At 38.8% G+C, this 22,371-nt stretch overlaps 1 protein-coding gene and 2 long non-coding RNA genes across 6 annotated transcripts in view; 1 reads left to right on the top strand and 2 right to left on the bottom strand.

The window, feature by feature from the left end:
- Positions 1-22,371, top strand: part of LOC311049671 — a 331,395-nt gene that overhangs the window by 62,241 nt on the left and 246,783 nt on the right. The window lies entirely within an intron of this gene.
- Positions 1-22,371, bottom strand: part of LOC311049673 — a 388,479-nt gene that overhangs the window by 284,935 nt on the left and 81,173 nt on the right. The window lies entirely within an intron of this gene.
- On the bottom strand, positions 1,028-19,888 carry LOC311049645 (caveolin-1-like). 4 transcript variants are annotated; one of them, XM_084063383.1, is made up of 6 exons: positions 19,692-19,888; positions 17,739-17,809; positions 16,979-17,623; positions 15,737-15,774; positions 13,014-13,135; positions 7,143-7,559 (listed from the first exon to the last, which is right to left on the bottom strand). In XM_084063383.1, exons 2-6 carry the CDS (start codon positions 17,788-17,790, stop codon positions 7,511-7,513), a joined length of 906 nt encoding a protein of 301 aa, XP_083919509.1. In that variant the 5' UTR covers positions 17,791-17,809; positions 19,692-19,888; the 3' UTR covers positions 7,143-7,510. The 4 variants fall into 4 exon arrangements, with proteins under 4 accessions (XP_083919510.1, XP_083919509.1, XP_083919507.1 ...); XM_084063381.1 differs by having other exon boundaries at positions 7,143-13,135; positions 19,692-19,883; XM_084063382.1 differs by having other exon boundaries at positions 7,143-13,135; positions 16,979-17,583; positions 19,692-19,883.

Here is a 22,371-nt window from a genome sequence, read left to right as displayed (position 1 = left end):
GGTAAACGACACAGAGGTTTGCCAAAAATAAGTGCTTTTTATTAATAAATGATTTTAAATTATCAAAGATAAAGCAACTGGCTTCAACTGAGCATAATTAACTTAATTAAACTGAGCATAATTAAAGCAACATGAGTAGACGGTGTTCTTCAGCGTGACCGCTCCAGCAGCCTCAGGAGATCTAAACACATGGAGCATAGTAGAGTGGGGATTTTATAGTGTGAGGAGACAATTGGCCAGGTGTCTCCCCTTCCACTGATCAACTCAGACTCCACCCTCCAAACCAGCACTGCAAGGGAATCTGGTTAGGCTGTTAAAGGCACACACACACAACCCTATAGCAAAGGCCATGGGGGCCGTCACAGTAATAATCAAAATCTATAAAGTAACAAGTAACTAAAAAGTTTTCAAATAATTGTTGTGGAGTAAAAGTACATTATTTGCCTCTTGGATGTTGTGGAGTAGAAGTTAAAGTACTGACTGAATTGAAAAATACTCCACTAAAGTAAAAGTACCTCAACATTGTACTTAAGTACAGTAATTGAGTAAATATACTTTGTTACTTTACACCACTGACTGGGGGTCCTTGAAATGGAAATGGTTGAGAGAACCACTGAGCTGAGTCTGAGTCATGGCACCTCCTAGTGGCCAAAGTGAGTATTTCTTTAATAACATTCCTGCCATGCCTGTGCTGTAACCCTGTTTACTAAACACTCTGTCCACTCCACCCACATACTGTACAGTAGCAGGACATCCATTATGGCTTATTGACTGGGACATCTCTCAGTGTTTTGATACAAATATATCTAATAAGATCTGCAGTATGCCGAGGAGAACACGCTCTTATTTATACTGAACCTGAGGAATGTTTAGCACCAGGGGCTGGCAGCAGTGTGTGTGTGTGTGTGTGTGTGTGTGTGTGTGTGTGTGTGTGTGTGTGTGTGTGTGTGTGCGTGTGTGTGTGCGTGTGCGTGTGCGTGCGCGTGCGCGTGTGCGTGTGTGTGTTCGTGGTGAATATGAGTCGGCATAGAGTAAAAACAGACATTTTATTTGCAAAAAGATTTTCATTACTAAAAACATTGAATACATACTGTTAAAAACAATAGGCTATTCAAAGGGACTCAATTCAGAAAAACAATCAATAAAATCTCTTACGAACAATGTGATCTTATAATTACATTTGTGGCTCTCAAGAACACAGGCTACAGACAATATTGATCAATATTGCAAACAATTGCCAAATATAGCAAAATCCATACACCATCACAAGTTAAATTCATTCACTCAAAAAGTCTGCTGTGTGCAGCCTTGTGCTTGATTTATGGTGTCTCTCTCTGAAAATAGCTGATCTACAAGCTCACAATGGGTGTCGGATGCGATGCATTGTGAGCTTGTAGATCGGCTATTTTTTAATACATGACACCACAAACAAAATGGGCTTTAAGCTGATTTATGCATTGTCGTAGCCCACAACCGCCTGGCTTGCCAACAATAGCCTAACGAGGATGAAATATGAAATAGGCTTAAAGCTGGAATCCATAACTTTTATGTCCCCCATGTGAGCACCAGAAATTCTGCTGTTGACCCAGAAAACAGAGCATGTTTGGACAGAGGACACTGTGATTTGGTCGTCATGCAAAAGGCCTATCTAAAACTACAAAGTAACTAACTAAAGTTTCTAAATAATTGTAGTGGAGTAAAAAGTACAATATTTGCCTCTGAGATGTAGTGGAGTACAAGTTAAAGTGTTGCAAATTGGAAATACTCCAGTAAAGTAAAAAGAAAAACTCAAAATTGTGCTTAAGTACAGTACTCGAGTACATGAGTACATGTACATAGTTACTTTCCACCACTGCTCTTGATAACCTACCCGACCACTATACATTTCTCAATACAAGAGCAGGTAGACCAACTACAACTATACCATGTCTTATATTGTATTAACATACTTTACCATACAGATGGAAGTGTTATGGCTTGCAGCTTTAAAGGGGAATTTCACCCATTTTCAACCATATCTTCATACAATTGGTCCTCGCTATTATAGGATGGCACAATTTCCGTTTACTCACTCTGCATCTCACCGTTGGGCTATGGACCGTTCAGAAACCTGCCTACTAATGACATCATCAATGGGGATTCCAAGCAAATAAAAAAGACGAAAGCCTTTTCCTTCCTGGAAAGGTAGCGTGCTGAAATAGAAGCCATTATTCTTACATAAATAAATAAAATAAATAATCTTTTAAAGTTTGACATCTTTTTTTAAATGACCAAACCTGCCTATACCGATGATCAGTGGTGGAAAAAGTAGTCAAATGTTTTACTTAAGTAAAAGTATCAATACTGCAATGTAGAAGTACTCTGTTACTCTGTACTCTGTTAGTAAAAGTCTGGAATTCAAAATTTACTTTAGTTAAAGTACAAAAGTATTGGTATCAAAATGTACTTAAAGTACCAAAAGTAAAAGTACTAAAATGTTTGAAAATAGCAGAGCTACATGCTCACAACGTGTTGCGATGCGACGCGTTGTGAGCTTGTAGATCTGCTATTTTCAAATAGCCTAGGTATAAAATAAGGCTAAAGTGGTTAATGTATGTTTTATAATGTAATTATTTATATCTGCAAAGTAACTAGTATCTAAAGTTTTCAAATACTTGTAGTAGAGTAGGCTAAATACAATATTTGCCTCCGAGATATAGTGGAGTAGAAGTAAAAGTATAAACAATTGGAAATACTCCAGTAAAGTAAACGTAGCTCAAAATTGTACTTAAGTACAGTACTTGAGTAAATGTACTTAGTTATTTTACACCACTGCCGAAGATGTCACTGGTAGGCAGGTTTCTGAACTGTCCACAGCCATCCTCTGAGACACAGAGTGAGTAGACAGAAATGGTGACATCTTATAATGAGCATTAGTGAGGAGTGAGGACCAATAGGCTCTATGCACAGCAGCCATATTGTGAATTCCAAATGTCCCCTTACGGGTGTGTAACTCTGAGAGTGTACACATGGACCATTTGGCTCCGAGGGTACACATGGAACCAAATGGACCCGTAACCATGTGTACCCTCGGAGCCAAATGGACCCGTAAGGGTCCATTTGGTTCCATGTGTACCCTCTCAGAGTTATGGGGGTCGTGGAAATTAAAAAGTCTGAGAACTACTGTGCTACACTAAATGGAACAGAGCCTTCATTAGTATCATTGGTAACACCTGTGAAGGAAGTGACAATATGGCTGCTGTGCATAGAGCCTATTATATGAAGGTTGTAAATCGACGTCGTCTTTTAACAACATCAGGCGTATGTTGTTCTTGAATGGTTCTAGTTCCTTGTGGTGGTCAGAGATGAGGACTCCAGCATTTCACACCTCCTTCTGCAGCGACACTCTCACGTTGCTGAATATCTTCCCCAGGGCCTCGAAGACCGGGTCGCAGAAGGTGTGCACGGCCAGGGAGTAGATGCGACTCAGGCACATGGACTCGATCAGGCAGCTCTTGATGCAGGGCATGACCGCCCACACGTGGCAGAACGACAGGCAGGCGAACAGGAAGCCCCAGAGCAGCGCCACGGGTATGCCGAAGACGGCGGTCAGGACGCGGTAGCACCAGTACTTGGACACTGTGAAGGTGGTGAAGCTGGCTTTCCACACCCCGTCCAGGCTGTGTGTGCCCTCGGGCTCGGCGATCACGTCTTCAAAATCGACCTATATAGGCAAGGCAAGGCAAGGCAAGCGAAGGCAGGTTTATTTGTACAGCATAGGGGTGTAAATATTTGACCTCACAAGGATATGATTATTTTAGGAAACAATTAGGCAATATATCATTATTATAATCATAGTGTGATATGAGACTACCGGTACATATGGTCTGGAATTTTCTTATAGGTATTATACAAACAATCTCATTGTTCTGCCCTCTAATGGCAAGTGTTGCCAGAGCCACCTACTGGCCATTCAATTTATTTTATACAACAGGTGTACCTGATTAGGAGAAGCACACAGGTGTATGTGCTCTTAATTATGTATATTATGCAATTATATTCCTCATTTCACCATCTCTTGTTGAGCTGTCAACATCATTAGCTGTACGCGCCTGGGATCTGTTCCTTTACTTATGACAGGACTCAGGAGACTGTAGTTTCTGATTTGTAGGCAACTTTGTTGAGTGTATTTCATGCATAATTGATTTATTTTACAATCACTGTGTGTAGATTAGCTCAGTGTGTTCACCTGCTTGCTTGTTTGTTTGTTAGTTTGTTACACCCTGTCTTTTTCTTTCTTTTTCGTAGTTTTACTCCATTTCTTGAGTGTGTGACAATAAAACACAGGAGCTTAGACGCTACTTCCTGACTCCCATGTCATTTTTGGAAGGAGTTTGGCTGACTGTCTAACTATGTACACTAATGTACATAGTAGCGAGGACAGTACACTCATTGGGTACATATTTGGTGAAAGCGTCAACTCAATATTGAGATTTTTTTTATCACACCTCTTTCCCTTGGATGAAGTTGTAGCACCGGCGGAAATGTACAGTATATATACTCTAGTCAGATACAGTAGGACCACAACTGGTTGACAAGAGGCTTTGCATGAAGATCAAATCCCAATCTATCCTCTCCTCAAACATGCTCTCCTTCATAGCTCAATGGTAGAACGTTTTGCGCTCTTGCGTGTGTTACATGCCCTGTGACGCCCTTGGCATCTCACAGCTTCTTGCTGACTTATTAGCTGCTGCTCCTAGATAGTATGAGTCGCACAAGCACATCTTTAGACGGTGCTGAGCTGAAGAGGAATTCAGAGCATTGAAAAGTAAAGCAGACATTTTGCATGGTACTGAAACTATGTATATATGTGATAAATAAAGGTAAATATTCTGTCAGCATTTGTGAAGAAAGAAAGAAAGACAGAAAGAAAGAAATCAACTATTTGCATCGTTAAGATGAAATGTAAAACATGTGCTGAAGTATGAATCACTTAATGTGGCCCGCAGGTTAATATCAGAATACTGATATATTATTGATTACAGCTGTTACAATTCCAAACATGCAAACATGACCCACTTTAATTACTTCAGTCTATATTAGTAGCTTAATGACTAGTATTACAATTCTATTGTCTTTTTTATGTCCAATGTATTTGTATTGAAGTTCATAAAGTTAACATAACTATATGCATTTTAAATTCAATAAAATGTTGCTTTTCAGGATTCCAATTAAAAAATAGCACAAAAAAAATCTGGATTCCAATTAAAAAATAGCAGATCTACAAGCCCAAAACGTGTCACACTGCGACACGTTTTGAGCTTGTAGATTGGCTATTTTTGAACTTGTAGATCAGCTATTTTTGCTACTTTTGTGTGACAGAATGGCGAAAAAAGGAGAGAATACGGAGAGACAGCAGTATTATGCAATGTGGCCTTCTGGAGTGAATGTGGAAATATAGTGGCCATCTCCATCATCAAAGTTGCCCACCGCTGCTCTAATGGATGTAAATGCAGGCATACAGTAGGTGTCATGTGCAAACTATCACTCACTGGTAACATGGGCATGGGCATATGCACAGAATACCAACAGTGCATGTATCTGGCTGATATGTGTAAATATAATATGTCCCTTCGACACACTGCCACGCCCTCATTCAGAAATAACTCTGGCAGAGTTAGTCACGCCATGCTAATGGCTATTTCTGGGAGCAATTAAAAAAAAGGACCAGCGCACCATCGAGGCCAGATAAAGGTGCAGTGTATTTCAAAGCTTAAGCTTCACGTAATGGATTTGTATGAACACAATAGACAAGATGGAAAAAATCACAGTTTTCTCTGTAAAAGTGGTTCTCATTGTAGGGATCGGGGACCCCCTTGAGGGGGGTCCAGTGGGTCCCCAGCTATATTATTGTTATTAGGAAACAAATGCATCCTTATGGGTCTGTAACTCTGAGAGTGTACAAATGGAACCAGATGGACCCTTACGGGTCCATTTGGTTCCATTTGTACACTCTCAGAGTTATGGGGTCCTTGAAAAGAATAAAAAACGTTTGAGATGCAGTGCTCTGTACCGTACCTTCACCACTCCCTCATTGATCTGCTGCGGATCCCTATTGATGAGGTCTATCTCTTTGGTGTGTCTGTCCAGCTTGATCTTCGGCTCCTGGTTGTAGTTAATGTCAGCCATGGTGCTCCTGCGGCTCCTGCCTGAAGGTCGAGGAACGAGGGCCGAACGGGTGCACGCCGAGAAGAAAGAAAGCAAAACGATTGAACTTGGCCTGCAAACGCGGCGGTGAAAGCCTGCAATGGCAGCTAACCGGGTCAAGGAGTGGCTGTATATAGGCCAGCCGGTCCGGACCTCTATAGTCAGTGTTTTGGCTCTCCAGGAATGTCAGCAGGCAGCTGTCAATGATAACTATATCAACTAGTCTAAAACACAGCAGACTTACAGTAGCACACACACTACAGTGGCTCAAAGTCATATGTCCCCCCCTCGCTCTCTCTGTCTCTCTCTCTGCCTCTCTCTCTCTCTATCTCTCTCTCTCTTACTCTCTCTCTCTCTCTCTCTCTCTCACAACACACACACACACACACACACACACACACACACACACACACACACACACACACACACACACACACACACACACACACACACACACACTAATTCTGTGCGCTTTTTTTGTCCGAGCCATAGCTTTAGAGAGGCTAGATAGGCCATCTGGTAATCAGAAAGTCACCAGTTATACTTGTTGAAGTGTTCCCGAGCAAGACACTTTAATCCCTAACATTTAAGAGCAGTAGCTTTTTGTAATGGCTGGTATTCCAATTACAGGAATTTGTAAATACATTCTTCCTGCCCACCTGGGTCTGTTGTGTGATAAATTGACCAAACAATATGTCCATGTGATAAGAGCATTAGATAAAAGTTACCTAAATAAAATGCTTCTTCAACAATACATATTGAATATTCTGTGATACACATGTATGTTGTGTTTTATCGTTTGCCATACAGTACAGTATGGACAAAAACACACACATCATCATTGACCTTCCATGAAAACTACTGTTACGGCCTCCAATATGTCAAACATAACCATAACAACCCAATGGCTCAAAGTAGACTACCTCAACATGAAGGAAGGACGCCACACAAAGGGAAAGGTTTATGGGTTTTTATTTTGTTAGCCACATCAAAACTCAGGTCAGCCAAGTAAGCGGGATGAATTACATTGAGGAATTTGTAATCAAGGAACCAAAAAAAGGGCCTGGAGATGCCGGCCAAACTGAAAATAAAGGAGGGGGAGCTAGGCTAACCCCTATAGGGCTGTCGGAGCTAGCCCCCCTCCCTAACTAAAAACCAAGAATCTCTAAACTCAAATCTAACGAGTCTAACAGGACTACCAGTCATCTCCAGGCCAAACTAAAGCGACACACTAAAATAAAGCAGACACAAAGAAAAGGTTATCTAAGCCTGGCCTACCAAAGTCTGTGCTGTGCTGTAGGGTCTGTGTCTGCTATTAAAGCTGTTACATGGGACTGCAGCTGCAATTAAGGATGAGATGCAGGTATGCCAGCCTGGTAAGAGAGGAGAGAGTGTTAAAAGCACTGCCACACAATATGTATAGAAGATGTCATGGTGTCACGCAACACCACTCAAAGATGAGCTTACTTTTATTGACACTGTAGGTACATTGTCATGGCAAAGCATAAGGCATAGATGAAATACATACATTCCTAAGTACAAAATACAGTAGATATACATAATCTTGATATGCAACTACTAGCCAACAGAAATATTTGTTATCTCTTATCATAAGGTTAAAAATATCCCTCTGCATGATATGGTATTATTGCATTATGAAAATTCCGTTGTCAACTTGAGACAAAAGAGAGATTATTTCAGCAACACCCTGCTCAACAATATCTCTAGCTTTTTCAATAATAATCATAGTCTCTGGCAATTGCAGTCTCTCAGTTAGACTGGCGTTAGCATTAACCAACATGAATGTAATCTCAAGTTGTTCTGAGCAGTGGTGGACAGTATCAAAATACCTAACTACCTGTACTTAAGTTCTTTTTTTTTTTTACTTTACTTGGGTACATGTATTGTTGGATAGGTTACTATAGATGACTTTCACAACACTACATTTCAAAGACACATATTGTACTTTTGACTGCACTACATCTGTAGAAAGGGAAAACTACATTACGAATTAACCCCTTGAGCCCTATTTAAAAAAAAAAGCAGATCTACAAGCTTGCGCGCCTCTGGCTGTTTATTTCAGTTTTTACACTGTCTTGCTGCATGCAGTTCAGTGGAGCTATTACAATGAAGCAATGAACTGTATGGTTTGTCTATCAGGTTCTGGCACTCACAAACAATTGCTGAAATATCTTCCTTCTTTGAACTTTTACAAAAGACTCTCAATTGCCTGTTTTTTTGTGTATTTTCGCCATTCATCTGGAATTTTCCCAAATGTTTTGCCAGGATGAATTTCCTTTAAATTCTTCTCAAATCGGCACATAAACCACTTCCAATAGATTGCTTCTGATGAATGTGGGGTGATACTCCAACATTCCCAAGGTGGACCAGCTTTTTTGTATTCTTTGTAGGTGATCATCTTGTTAGATTTTGAACTGAGAAATTCTTTACCACTTGCTACTAAGGTAGTGCAAAAATCAACACCATAAGTGTTAAGAAAGCAATAAGCAAGACGGTGGAGACCCAGATCATGTATCCGATAAGATAGCCAAGAACCTTTTAAAGCTATTCCAGGTATTGCACTTGTACGATGGAAACGGGTGTTATGATCAGTCTCATGTCCCTCTAAATCGTTGGTGCAGACAGCGTAGCAGAAGGGACATTGTTCCCAGCAGCCATTACAGAGATGTTTCTTTAGCGTTTCATCAGGTGATTCCCTGAACATCTCCATCTTCAAACAATTGAGATTTTGCTTGAATTCCGTAATGATTTTTTCCAGAAATGTCTTTACTGTTTTCTCAAGAAAGTCAAAGTCAGTAATATCTGGGCAAACAACACCTTTAGGGTAGTTACCACTTAACACAAGGTGACCAGAGAGTTTGTCACAGAATGTCTTCAGCCATGCGTGGATGTCTTTTTTAGACTGTTTTACCTCTCTTGTTGCAGACTCCATGGCATGTAGTATGCACTGTTCGTTGTCATCTATGTTTGTCCTCATCAGTTTAATAACTTTTAGATGTTTTTCTGTTTTGAGATACCTCTCAACATTATCTGTGATGAATTTTTCAAAATGCTCCTTCGGATTTTCAATATAGCTTTTGAAACCGTTGAAGGACTCTTTATTAGCTAACAATTTCAAGATGTGTTTTTCCACATTAGATTTGTTTCCGTTCAATTCTGGGGAGGACTCTTTTATTTCCCCGACTAAAGCAATGGCAGCTTGGTCATACACAGCCTGTTCAATCGATGATTTCAGTTTGGAACAAAGAAAATCACCAAGCACAGCTGTGGATGTTGAATTACCAACAAACTGCTTGAAGACACTGTAGTACTGTGGCTTCAGTTTTTGAATGTGTGTAGAAGCATTGTTATTTAGGAATTCTTTGTGGAGCTCAGTAAATTTGTTACCTGCATTTTCACACACATAAAGTGAAAGGTCTATACTGAATTTCTTCTTAAACCTGCAGTTTGTATTTGATTGGAACGTCTGTACTTGTTCTTTGACAAAGTTAGCAATCTTGTGCATATGACTGGAGCTGTAGCCTGTTTTGGGGATAGACAAGCTCTCTACGATACTCTCAGCCTGTTGATTGACAGATTTAACAAATGTTCTGATCTGATGATGGAATGTGGTTGGTATTGAATCAGTAAGATTCATTTCGGGTAGGTACTTATTATAATGTGGACGGATGCAAATTGATTTATATTTTCCACTAGACTTCGTTTCATCAACCATTGCACGATCACAGATCATTTCAGTGACATTTGTCACTTCCTTCTCAATGTTAATGTCTTCAGTTAGTGGAGTGTTTTTGGAGACTTCAGATACCCACGTCTCCCATAATGAGTCAAACTCTGATTTGAGCTTGTTTTCATTCTTGGCCCTGTCTTGTAATTTCAGTGCGAGGTCTTTACTCTTTTGAACAAGTGTGTCCTCATATGTCCTCCTGCTCTCTTGCAGTTTCTGCAAAGCTTCTTTTTGTTCGATAACCTGAAACATCTTTCTTCTTGTCGTTCTAACAAGGTCATTGAGGAGCCCTAGGATATTAGACTCAAATTTGCTTTTCCACTGTGTCACTATTTCTATGTGTTTGCTTTCGGCAAAGTGTTTGTTCATTGTCTTAAGCACCTGCTGATATTTTTCGTCTATCTCAGAAAGAATGTCACTTTTGTCAACCTTGCTAATTTTCCCATTTTCAATGTTGTTCCGTAGCATGTTCTCCGTTTTCAGAAAGGCACTCCTGAGATCCCAAGACCATTTTCCGCACTCCTCTTCCAATTTCCTGTGCAGTGATACTTCCAGTGTGTTTTTGAAGCTAAAAACAAAGTTCTCATTCAGCAATGCAGTCCACAGGTCCCCCAAAATGGATACAAATGCTGATAGACATTTTCCTCCAGATTTTGATATTTTGGAAATTATCTTGTTCTTCACTTCCATAATGTTTTCACTGTAAGAAGGATTAGGAGGAGCCATGGGTGGACTTCCTTCCCATAATTGGGCGATATAGCTTACATCGCTCTGTATGTCAAATGCAATGATGTCGTTGAAACACTCTGCCTTAAATCCCTCCTCTTTAGCAGCCAACTGAGTCATCTCATCAAGTCTTTCCTGTAGGCGTCTCCTATACTCCATGTTTTTCTCTCCAGCAACAAGATCTCCAACATTCTGGTGCACAAACACACAGCTGGGGGACAGATTGACCATCTTCATCCTCATGAATGCCTGAACAGCAATCTGAACAATATCCTGGATCTCAGATGAAGTCTCTCCAAGGATGTTGATCAAAGTCATGTGTCCAACACCAATGACAAAAGTTGCAAGTTCATTGTCATGGTTAAATGTTCCCGTCCCAGATACATGTAGGTCTAAAGCTCGAAGGCCTTCAGTGTCAATAACAAGAACATAATCAACTTTGAGCTCAGCTCTGTTGGCATCTGGAACTCTGAGCAACTGCATGAAAGCCCCCCTGGTGCATCTTCCTGCACTTACAGGTAATTCTAATCCAAACATTGTATTTAACAATGTTGATTTCCCAGTGCTTTGAAGCCCCAACACTGACAAAACAAATATCTTTGGGTCTTTCAGTTCTTTGATGACCTCATCTAGAACACTGGTGATCCATGTTAAAGGCACATGAGCTGCGTCACCATCCATCAGTTCTATTGGGTGTCCTGATATCATAACTTCTGCAGCGAGCTTGGGGAGTGAGGTGTAGTATGAAGTTTGTCCTAAAGTCTTTGAACAGTATGCAGAGGCTTCATAGATTTGTCCCATCTCTCGCAGAATGTGCTGAAGTCCAAATGTTACTGCTTGCAGGTTTGTAGAAATGTCTTCAAGTTCCTTCTGATTCTTTTCCAAATTGTCTGATTGATCACGGTTCCTCTTTAATTTCAAAACCTCATTCCATTTCTCATGGTATTTCTGTTGAAGTGTTGAGAGTGGATCTAGAAGAAGTTGATCTAGGAAGATCTCCACCCATGTTAGGAAGAACATTCGCTCCTTTTCTTTCAGAGCCTGGAATTTTGCAAGGAAGAGTTGCATGAAAACAGTTGGGGCAGCGTCATATTGTTGCCGTCTGATTTTTCCCATCTCTTTGTGAATTTTACTCTTCTCGTTTTCAATGTTATCTTGTAATTTGTAAAGTTCTTTATTTTGTTTACACCAATCATGCCATAGACTTCCTTGGCAGGGTAAGACTGTGTCTTTCACAGTTAAAAGGTCAGAGCTCAGATGATCTATTACACTTTCTGCAGCTGTCTTTGCTTTCCGGCAATCACCAAACTCTTCATCCACTTTTAAGCCTGGTTGTTTGGCCATGTTCTCCAGATTGAAGGAGCACATTTTGTTTGTTCCAGACAAACAATTTCTTATCAGACTTTTCAGTTCCTTTGAAACTTCTGACTGATTTCGATCCTTCGTGCCTATTTTGTATTTTTCAGCACTTCCCATCTTACGTGCGACTGATTCGTCGTCAGTGGTAATACATATAAGAGGTTTGTGTGAGTTGAAGAGCTTCTTCAAGATTTCTGTACATTTGTTCTTCTCACTGAGACTTGACACAAGCACAATGTTGACTGAAGCCATTTGAGTCAGTATGTCACGCTGCCTCTCATTTTCTACCCCATCACCATGGAGGTTGCAGAAGGCAATACATTCAGTGAAATCATCACTGGACTTCCCACTGGGGCAGTACCAGGCAATATCCACAACACCATCCATGAGGAGGCGGGATTTGGTACTTCCTGAGCAATGTCGATGAAAAAACGTCTTGTGATTTTCATTGATAAGATTGCACAGTAACTGAGACTTCGATTCAGACGGTGAGCCAAGTCTGAAGACTGCCACCATTGGTGTCTGTGCCTGACAAATAGGCATGCTGATGGCTCTATTTTCACCATTTGTGTTTTTCCAGCTTTTTCTAATCTTACGGAATGCCCACAAAGGACATTCCAGTTCTTTAGTGGAAAGACTGGGCACAAGCACAGGCAAAGCATACTGACATTGAGACAACTTGGTCATCATGTACTGCTGAAGGAAACTGTCTGCACAATGAAACATTGCCATCTGAAGATCCATTGGGTGGATATGAGATTGCTTCTCTTTGGTACTTTCAGTTAAAGTACAAAATGCATCAAAAGAACATTCTAGTGCCTCGTCTTCAGTAAATGCCTTCTCATTCACCTGAGTGTAACGAGATTTATAGTCAAGGGATATTAACTTCCTCATAAAAGCTCGGCATAGCTCTTTTTCAGAGCAAATGTTCTGTTTTTTCATTACCATCTGTTCAATTACCAGGAAGTCTTCTACTGACAATTTGTTTTTGTACCTGTCTTTAAGGTCAAGTCTCTCCATGAGTTTCTCTATTTCTTTTTTCAACCCAGGGTTTTCTGTTGATTCCTCCTCTGCTCTCCTCCTTCCTTTGGGAAGCTCCAGCTTATCATGTCCTTCCTTTAGAAATAGATCAAATATATGTCAGACTATAAGAAAGTTGATCCGTTTCACATCACATCTGTAGTATCTAGAGCAGTGGTTCTCAACCTGTGGGCTGGGGCCATGAGGATATTTAATGTGGGCCCCCAAGTAATTGGCAAAAAAATAAGATTGTAATGATGAAACAACATTTGAAAAAGTAATAATGTAAAAAAAAAAATCACACCCAGTGTGAAGTGAGCGGTGTTATTTAAGGTCATCACAGTGATGTGATTTAAGGTCATCATAGTGAAGCTCACAAAAAAGAAGAAGATTTTGCGTGCGTGGTGCTCCAATTTGCAAAGTTTTTACTTCTATTTCAATACATCTCAGAGGTAAATATTATACTTTTACTCCACAAAATGATTTGAAAACTTAAGTTACTACTAGTTACTTTGTAGTTTTTAATTATTATGACAAAACATACATAAACCGCTTCAGCCCTATTTAAACTTTGGCTTTTTGAAAATAGCCGATCGACAAGCTCACAAGCAATGACGCGTTGTGAGCATGTAGATCTGCTATTTTCAAAATAGTTTAATACATTTGATTTTAGCCATGGACCCCCATCTGAAAATGTTTTGTGCCAGGGACCCCCAGAACAGAACATTTGTCTTAAAAAAGTATAAAAACGATGTTCAAATACTGCACAAAAATAAAAGCTTGCATCACGGGTGAACTGGTTTTAGAGTAGCCTACTTGGTATTGTACAGTATGGTCAAGTTGGACAATATAGCTCTGTTTTCATCATGTGTATGAGGGGTGCAGCCATGGGTGGGCCTGGTGTAGCCTGGTAAACCCTCCCTCCAGAAATCTCATTTCCATTTGATTTCTGGAGTGAGTCTGGCCTGATCCGCCTATCTGCAATATTGGCTGTGGGCTGGAGTTGGGCGGGAGTAATACCGTTGACTGACAACCCCTTCAGCCAATGATCGTTTTTCCCCTTCAGCCAATTGCAGTGGATTTTTACCACCTCCGTCACTAATATGACGCAACGGGACTTTTGAGATCGCCATGCCCAAAATAGGTTGCCTTATTGGGATACATGCGTGTCACAGCCCGCCCCTCCCGGTTCTCTACATTTTTATTTTTAAATAGGCTCTGTCATGATTAATTGACCACATATATGAAGTTAAACAACTAAATTCTATCCAAACGATATCTTAATAGTAAATTCTGTGCCTCAAGTAAAAAGTTTGAGACCGTTTTAAAAACGAAACTAAGACGTGAGGGCACTCGGACAACAACAATGGCTGCCGTTCGTCTTTTGTCGGAGGCACTCAGGCTGCACTCGGCTTCGTTCGGGCTCACTCGAACACTGTGCACCCAATCGATTTTGCAAAAATAAATAAAAATATTTAAATTCATTTGATTTGTTTGATAATAAATCGGTAAAATCAGGGTTAGTGTGTGTGTGTGTGTGTGTGTGTGTGATTGTTTTCATAGACCTGATTACTTGTTTTTCGGATTGCTTGTTTCTCTCGCCATCTGCGTCGCGAATCTGCGTCGCTAAACGCTATAATGTTTTTTATATAAGTGGTGGCAACATTTTTTGACACCACACGGGTCTTCCCAACAATAGCGAAGATTGAAGTCAGTGTGAACATGGCCAAATAATAACTTAATAGCCAAACTAGGTCTAATGAAGCACGCTAGCATTTAGGCTAACCCTCCTGCCTGAGGCTGCAGTAAAACTTGCACTGTCTGCAACAACTGTTGCAGTGTGAATGAGGGGAGCGGAGCACGGTTACTGTGGGGGGCGGGCCGTCTCCCCATTCGTGTCGCCATTGGCTTAAAGGAGTGAAGGACAGCCAGGACAGCCAATGACACTTGGGTGTCGCTTAGGTGTCGGACTATGTCCCAGCCTGTCTGTAGACCAGGCGTCAAAAGTATGTTATACACTGTTATAATGCATTATGCAGTAGTGTGATGATAAGTCACTATAACTAGCCAATGGGTGAAGGTGTAGGCAGAAATGTTTGTGTTGTGTGCTTAGAGTGACTTATAATCACTCTATGCATTATAACAATGATTGCAATACATTATAATATAATTATAATGTATTACAACAAAAATAATTGTAATACATGCTATGATCCTGGCCAAAAGAAAAGGCCTGTGAGCGACTAGTAATGAAGTACAGTATCATGATACTTGATGCTGTATGTCATTATAAAAGGCTTTATAATGTGTGATTGCATTATTAGTACAGCATGAGTAGGCTACTTATAACTGTAATTATAAAGAGTTAAGAATATTACAATCCAATTATACCTATTATAAAATGATTTATTTGGTGTTAGGATTGTTATCAAGCATTATGAGAACTAGACCCAAAACATTTTCACAGCACAGATGAATGACTCACATTTGGCTACAGTACCAACACAAGGACTTTTCATTAAATTGACTTTGTTATGATCCAAAGTTACAGTATGATACAGATGCAGTCAGGGCTGATGTATTTTCATATTTGAAAATATTTGAAGAAGAAAAAAAATTGGGAACCCTATAAGTCATAATAAAGCACCCTAGGCCTTTATAAAAGCCCCATGAACGGTTTGTTCATACGTTTCTTACCATATCCTTGGTCTGGCAACTATCTTCATCAGTGGAATCTATTTTAAAACAAAGATAAAGAACATACAAATACAGTAAATAGCATGTAAATGTGGCTTTATTTAATGACATCTTTTGATATCATGTTTGTCCACAAAACAAACACAAATAATCAGTGGTTAAAGTAACTAAGTACATTTACTCAAGTACCACTTAAGTACAATTTTGAGGTAGCCTACTTTTACTTTACTGGAGTATTTCCAATTGTCTATACTTTTACTTCTACTCCACTACATCTCAGAGGCAAATATTGTGCTTTTACTCCACTACAATTATTTGAAAACTTTAGATACTAGTTACTTTGCAGATATAGATTATTACATTATAAAACATTCATGAACCACTTTAGCCCTATTTCATAATTCGAAAATAGTAGATCTACAAGCTCTCAACATGTCGCATTGTGTTGTGAGCTTGTAGATCTGCTTTTTTCAAAAGGTTTTATACTTTTACTTTTGGTACTTTAAGTACATTTTGATACCAATACTTTTGTACTTTTAGTCAAGTACATTTTTTTTTTAACCAAAATGTATTCAAAGAGTAGACATGACATTGTATTCAAATTTGGAAAAATTAAAACAACTCTTCGGTTTTATATTTTCTCCCAACAACTCCCATCCACCCCTCCCCAGTCCTCCCCAACCACCCAACATTTTCCCCATAAGGCCGGACATACAAACAACAATACATGTACATGTACAAGATCTGAAATAAATACAGTAGGATACATAGTTAAGAGACAGGACCAAAAAACACAAAACATTAACAATGGTAATAGCAGTGATTGTATATAAAAACAAATATACAAAAAAAAAAAAAAAAAGAAATATACAATATAAAAATAATAATAATAATGATTAATAAAAATAAAACTGTAGTCACAATTATATAAGTAATGAGCTGAAGCAGAGCCCCCTCCCTCGGCTAAATCATGGCTGATTGATGTTATGTCTTTCCTGAAGCTTGAAAAAATTTAATTCACAATTCGAGGATCCTCTGACAAATTCTATACATATTGGCAACCATTAATATCAAGTACATTTTTAATTCCAGACTTTTACTTGTAACTTTTACATTGCAGTATTGATACTTTTACTAAAGCAAAACATTTGAGTACTTTTTCCACCACTGCAAATAATAATAAAAACAAGACATATCAAAAGTGCGAAGTTCTCTTAAAGTTTCGGTTAAACATTTTCTCACCTCTTCTAGCAGTTTGTAGAAGCACTGGGTCATCTGTCTTGTCGTCCTCTTGGGATTTGAAGTCTAACATGTGCTGTTTCTGTTCTGTCTTTTCAACTTTGTAACAATGTGGTTCATTTTTAGAGATCATGGCATTAATCTTTTCTAACAAAGACGTTATCTCTGTTTCGTCTGTCATGGTTTTTGTGCATGCATGATATCTTTGTTCATCAAAATCACTAATGGTTCTCAGGTCTGTCAATGCACTGTCACTGTTCTCATCTTTCCCATGAGTCACAACAATCATGGTAAAAGAATTGGACCCTTTCCCAAATTGGTTTTCTAACCATTTCATCCCTGCTTTGTAGAAAGTGACATGCTGGCCGTATGGTAAGAGTAAAACAAAAGCATGGATCCCCTGCTCATGTATGGTCTGGCCAATGTGAGCCTGCTGTAATGACCCCTCTCCCAGTATGTTTGTATTTTGTAACCCAACCATGTTGATAACGGAGACATGTTGACCACATAAATCATATAATCTGCCTGCAAACGGTGGGGATTTAGATACTGCATCTTTTTCCTCGTCTTGGGCAAGTAGGAGGTTTTCAGATGTAACCTCTACAGAACTGGAGTCACCAAGCAACAAAAATGTAGCGCCAGAAGGCCCTGAAACACAATGTTTAAGATAATAATATCAGGACACCAGTGTTCTACACTGCAGAAATACAGCTACATGTTTTGGGATCACTTAAAACAACACCGATATAAAAAAAGGTTTTACCTTTTAGTGATGTTGCTGCTGACAGGTTCTCAGCTTCTGTTTCCATCTCCATCTCAGCTATAATCTGTATGCTTAATAAATAAATACATACATCACAAACGCACGCGCGCACACACACACACACACACACACACACACACACACACACACACACACACACACACACACACACACACACACACACACACACACACACACACACACACACACACACACACACACACACACACACACAAACACACACACACAGTAGATAGACAATTCATAAATAGTTCCAAAAATAAATGTTGTTTTTTTGTAATGAATTATCAATTCAAAGTTTGTATAGGTGGTTACAAGAATATTTTGACATGAATAAAAAAAAATTACGTTGGCCAATTTGATAATTTTAGGGTGGCAAAGTTTAATGGCAGTTGGACTCTGAGTTCATGATTTGTGGAATTTTGTGCAAAACGGCCACTCCCGCAAACTTTGGAAGCCAATCGTGGCCAATTGGAATGGAATGAAAATAATCTGACAGGTTCATCTTGATCACATGACTATGGAGATAAGGTGTGACAATTTGCATGAGTTGTGTACAAACATCTTTAGCAGTAGTAGAAAAAGGGTGCTTTGCAACCTAATAAAAAGCTAAATAGAAATTATTGTCAGATGGAAATGGCCGTGGCCTATATGGGGAATTGCGTCATGATCCAAGGAATGCAGGGACATAGGCTACATTTTGATTGTACAATATGGTTCAAAACATGAATCAGCTTGTTATAGTGCCACCATGAGGATTAGAAATATTTAGGGTGGCTGTTCTTCCTTGGCCTAGTGGGAATGTGTGGCATGATTTGTGGCATTTTGTGCAAAACAGACCACTCTTGCAAACTTTGGAAATCAATCGTGGCCAATCGAAATGGAAAATGAAATTGTTGTCTTCTTAATCAAAGGACTACAGAGATAATGTGTACCGAATTGTGTGGTGAGATTTGTGAGGTTTGGGCAAAATCCTCCTTGGGGTGTGCATGCAAAGTGTCACACCGATCCAGACAAACTCACGGGATCGAAAACTAATCCCTTGCCTTTGGCCGTTCCAAAGGCAAGTCATTATTACCGGGATTACCAGCAATTATGCAGCAGTTATGTTCCAATGTGTAACCACTTTCAACCTGGTGTCCCTATTTAGGGCATGTCATTATAGAAAATATTCAAGCTTTTTTTTTAAATAGCAAATCTACAAGCTTGGCTATTATTATTATATTTTTTTATAGGGCTTCAGTGGTTAAATAAAATCCAATGACTTTTTACCATAAAATGGTAAAAAAAAAAATATATAGTAATAATAATTGCGAACATATCCGTCAAAACATGGTCAAAATCCCAGATGGTCATCTAGGATTCTCCAAAGAAGGGATTTGGCATTGGAGATCTGGCAAAGATCTGGCATAGGTTGGGCTCAAGTGCACATTGTTACACTAAATTGTGCGCAATAGCAACCAAGCCTACAGCTTGTTTTGTGAAAAACATTGTGTGTCTAAATGCTACAGTAAATGCATAGATTGTAACATAATACTGTACATGTCTAATTGAGTTGACAAGAATATATTCAAATATACTTCATTAGCTTCACCTGAGGTAAAACATCACATGAGCCATTCTTATTTGAAGACATACCTAAACATATTTCACATTGACTACTAGTTGTACACTTTAGAATAATTTGTCTAAAAATGTAAGCTCATAAAAAATATGAAATACATGATTGTCAAACCAATTAGAAATGTGAGCATAATTACATGTTATGTTGTGAAATACGAAAATCAAAGTAGCCTACTTATAGTAAAAGTAAAATGTGTTATTTTAACAATACTGTACTTAACAGATACATGAGTTATCACTCACCATGTGAAACAACTAAAATATTTGCATTGCAATTCTAATTAAGAGTAGAAGGGTGAACATACTTACTTTCCATCCTCTCGGTTTTAGAATACACCCGTATCATCGTTGATGTGCGTCAACTCATTCTCCAAAACCAGCTTATATACAGAACACCAGCATTGTTTCATTCCAAACCTGTCATTCCTCACTGTCTCTCTCACTTAACCGATCTGACAAGTATAGGGAACTGACACTGAGTTAAAGCTCCCTGATATATTAGTGTCAGATCAGTGAAGTGATGAATCATCTGGATTGGTGAAAGGAAGCCAGGTTTGGATATAGACGATACCTTAAACACATGACTTCTAAGAAACCATGTGATGTCAAAGAAAAACAAAATCATGACACACCCCTTAGACAATTTGGATGTTATAACCCTGTCTAACCATAAGGAGTAGAGGACACGCTCAAACAAATTATACAGCCAAATATCCCTATAAGACTCAATTGACTGAAGAAGAATTGTTTAAAAAACAAACAAATAAACAAACAAAATGACATGACATGGTAAAAATGCATTGCTTTTGAAAAAGTACAGATGCAAAAACTTACTGAGAAACGTACTGAGAAGTAACATTTGTTGGCTAATCCTGATAGGGGAACTAAAGGATCTACAGTTATGGCCCGTATAGCTTTCAATACAGTAGCACTGTAAGAATGCATAATATAGTATTTTCTCAGACAGTACATTAATTTGAACATAACAACCTCAATCAAGTATGAAAACTGAAAAGTAAAAGTTTAACTTGTGAATGTACTAATTCATCCCCTACAGAGCAGCAAAACATTTCTTCTGAACAATACAGGTTCAACTGGTTCTATGGGCACAAAACACATGGGTGGTGTACACATTAAGTGCCACGTCCTATTAATTTCAACAGCACTGTTGAATACAAGTCATGCACAAACTGCCACTTAAGTTGTCACGACATGATTGGCAGTTCAACAAACGTTTCTTTATTTCAGGATGATTCTGTGTCGTAAAGATAGTTGGCAGCCTCAAATAAGGCTGTTGTCAATATGAGTCTCTGGCTTCCTGTTACCTCTTTACACAGTGACTGGCTCTGAGCAGCAGGTAATTTTAGGTAATCCACCCCTTTGCCCTCTCCTCAACAAATCTGTAATGAATTGGTCAGTATAGGCGGCTTTGCATGGCCTCACCCTACCCCACACCACACCGTCCACTTGTGCCTCGGTTTCCACTACAATGAAGTGGATAGAGTGATGTGTAAGTGGTACTAAACTGGTGCCTAAAAAGTACCAGTCTTGGGTAGGTCTGAGCTAGGCCAAACGGGGCCAAACACTTCATAATGACTGATCACTCACAGACTTTTTTATTTAGAACAGGATATAGTTGTAAAACATTATAATACTTTATAGATTATTATAATCACACTTAAAATCTATTCTAGTGTGTTATAATTATCATAGTTGTAAAACATTATAATAATTTATAGTGTATTATAATCACAGTTATAATCTATTATAGTGTATTATCATTATCATAGTTGTAAAACATTATACTACTTTATAGTGTATTATGATCACAGTTGTAATCTATTATAGTGTGTTATAATTATCATAGTTGTAATAAATTATAATAATGTATATTGTATTATAATCAGTTATAATCCATTATAATAATTTATATTGTATTATAATCAGTTATAATCCATTATAGTGTATTATAATTAGCATAGTTGTAATACATTATAATTTATATTGTATTATAATCACAGTTATAAGGATCCATTTGGTTCATACCGAACCAAATGGTTCACCCGCAAGTGCACAGGTGATTTGCGCTTGTATACAGGACAGTTGGCCACTCATTTACATTACATTGTTAGACAAAAAGCAATGACCTCCATCTATGTTTACATTACAAATGAGTGTCAATGGCCTGAGTCTGCTACTCATACCTGTGGATTTGAGAGGGGGTACTTTTGTGTAATGGAAACGGAAGATATTTTGATGCGGTGTAGTGTGGTGTGGTGTGGTGCTTAAAGGAGCTACACCATGAATTTAAAAAATAATAATAATATTTAATATCATATTGTTTATGTCCCTCAAACGTTTCTCAAAAGGTTTGAGCCTAAATCAAGCCTCAGATATACTCATTCCAACTAACTTCTCTCTGGCTTATAAAGCACTTTCACCTGCAATACCACATTGTCCTGTTTGGCACGGGGCGCAATTTGTATGCATGTTACGTCCTGGTTCTGTGTGGAAAAAGTAAAAAAAAAAATAAATAAAAAAAAAAAAAAAATAAATAAATAAAAAAAACTTTTATTTATTTATTTTTGTTTTGGTTAGAACTGAAAAACGGGAGGAATTGTTCCCAGACGTGACGTAGGCAGGGGGAACAAATCTGACGGACTGTTTTCAGACCAATTTACATAAAAAACACAGATAGCCTATGAAAGCCTGCATGCTCAAATTCGGGTATTTGTTAGAACAGAAGAGAGGTGGGGGAGACCAAAAACACACAAAAATGAAGAAAAAGTTAAAATTCATGGTGTAGCCCCTTTAAGCTGCAGTGGAAAGGGGGCGAGGGAGGAAGTGGTACTGATTAAAAAAAAGGGAAATCTTAGACCCACGATTCTAGAGAGCCTGACCCTAAATTGCAGCTAGCTGGAAAAACCTTAAAACCAGCAAACCTAAGCGTGAATGGATGGTGCACGATATGAATGCATGTTTTTGTCTG

The sequence above is a fragment of the Gymnoscopelus microlampas genome, assembly GCF_963454915.1.
Source record: "Gymnoscopelus microlampas genome assembly, chromosome: 7".
NCBI classification, from domain to species: domain Eukaryota; kingdom Metazoa; phylum Chordata; class Actinopteri; order Myctophiformes; family Myctophidae; genus Gymnoscopelus; species Gymnoscopelus microlampas.
The sequence above is the reverse complement of the archived record's forward strand: the minus strand, read 5'-3'. Positions and strand labels throughout refer to the sequence as shown.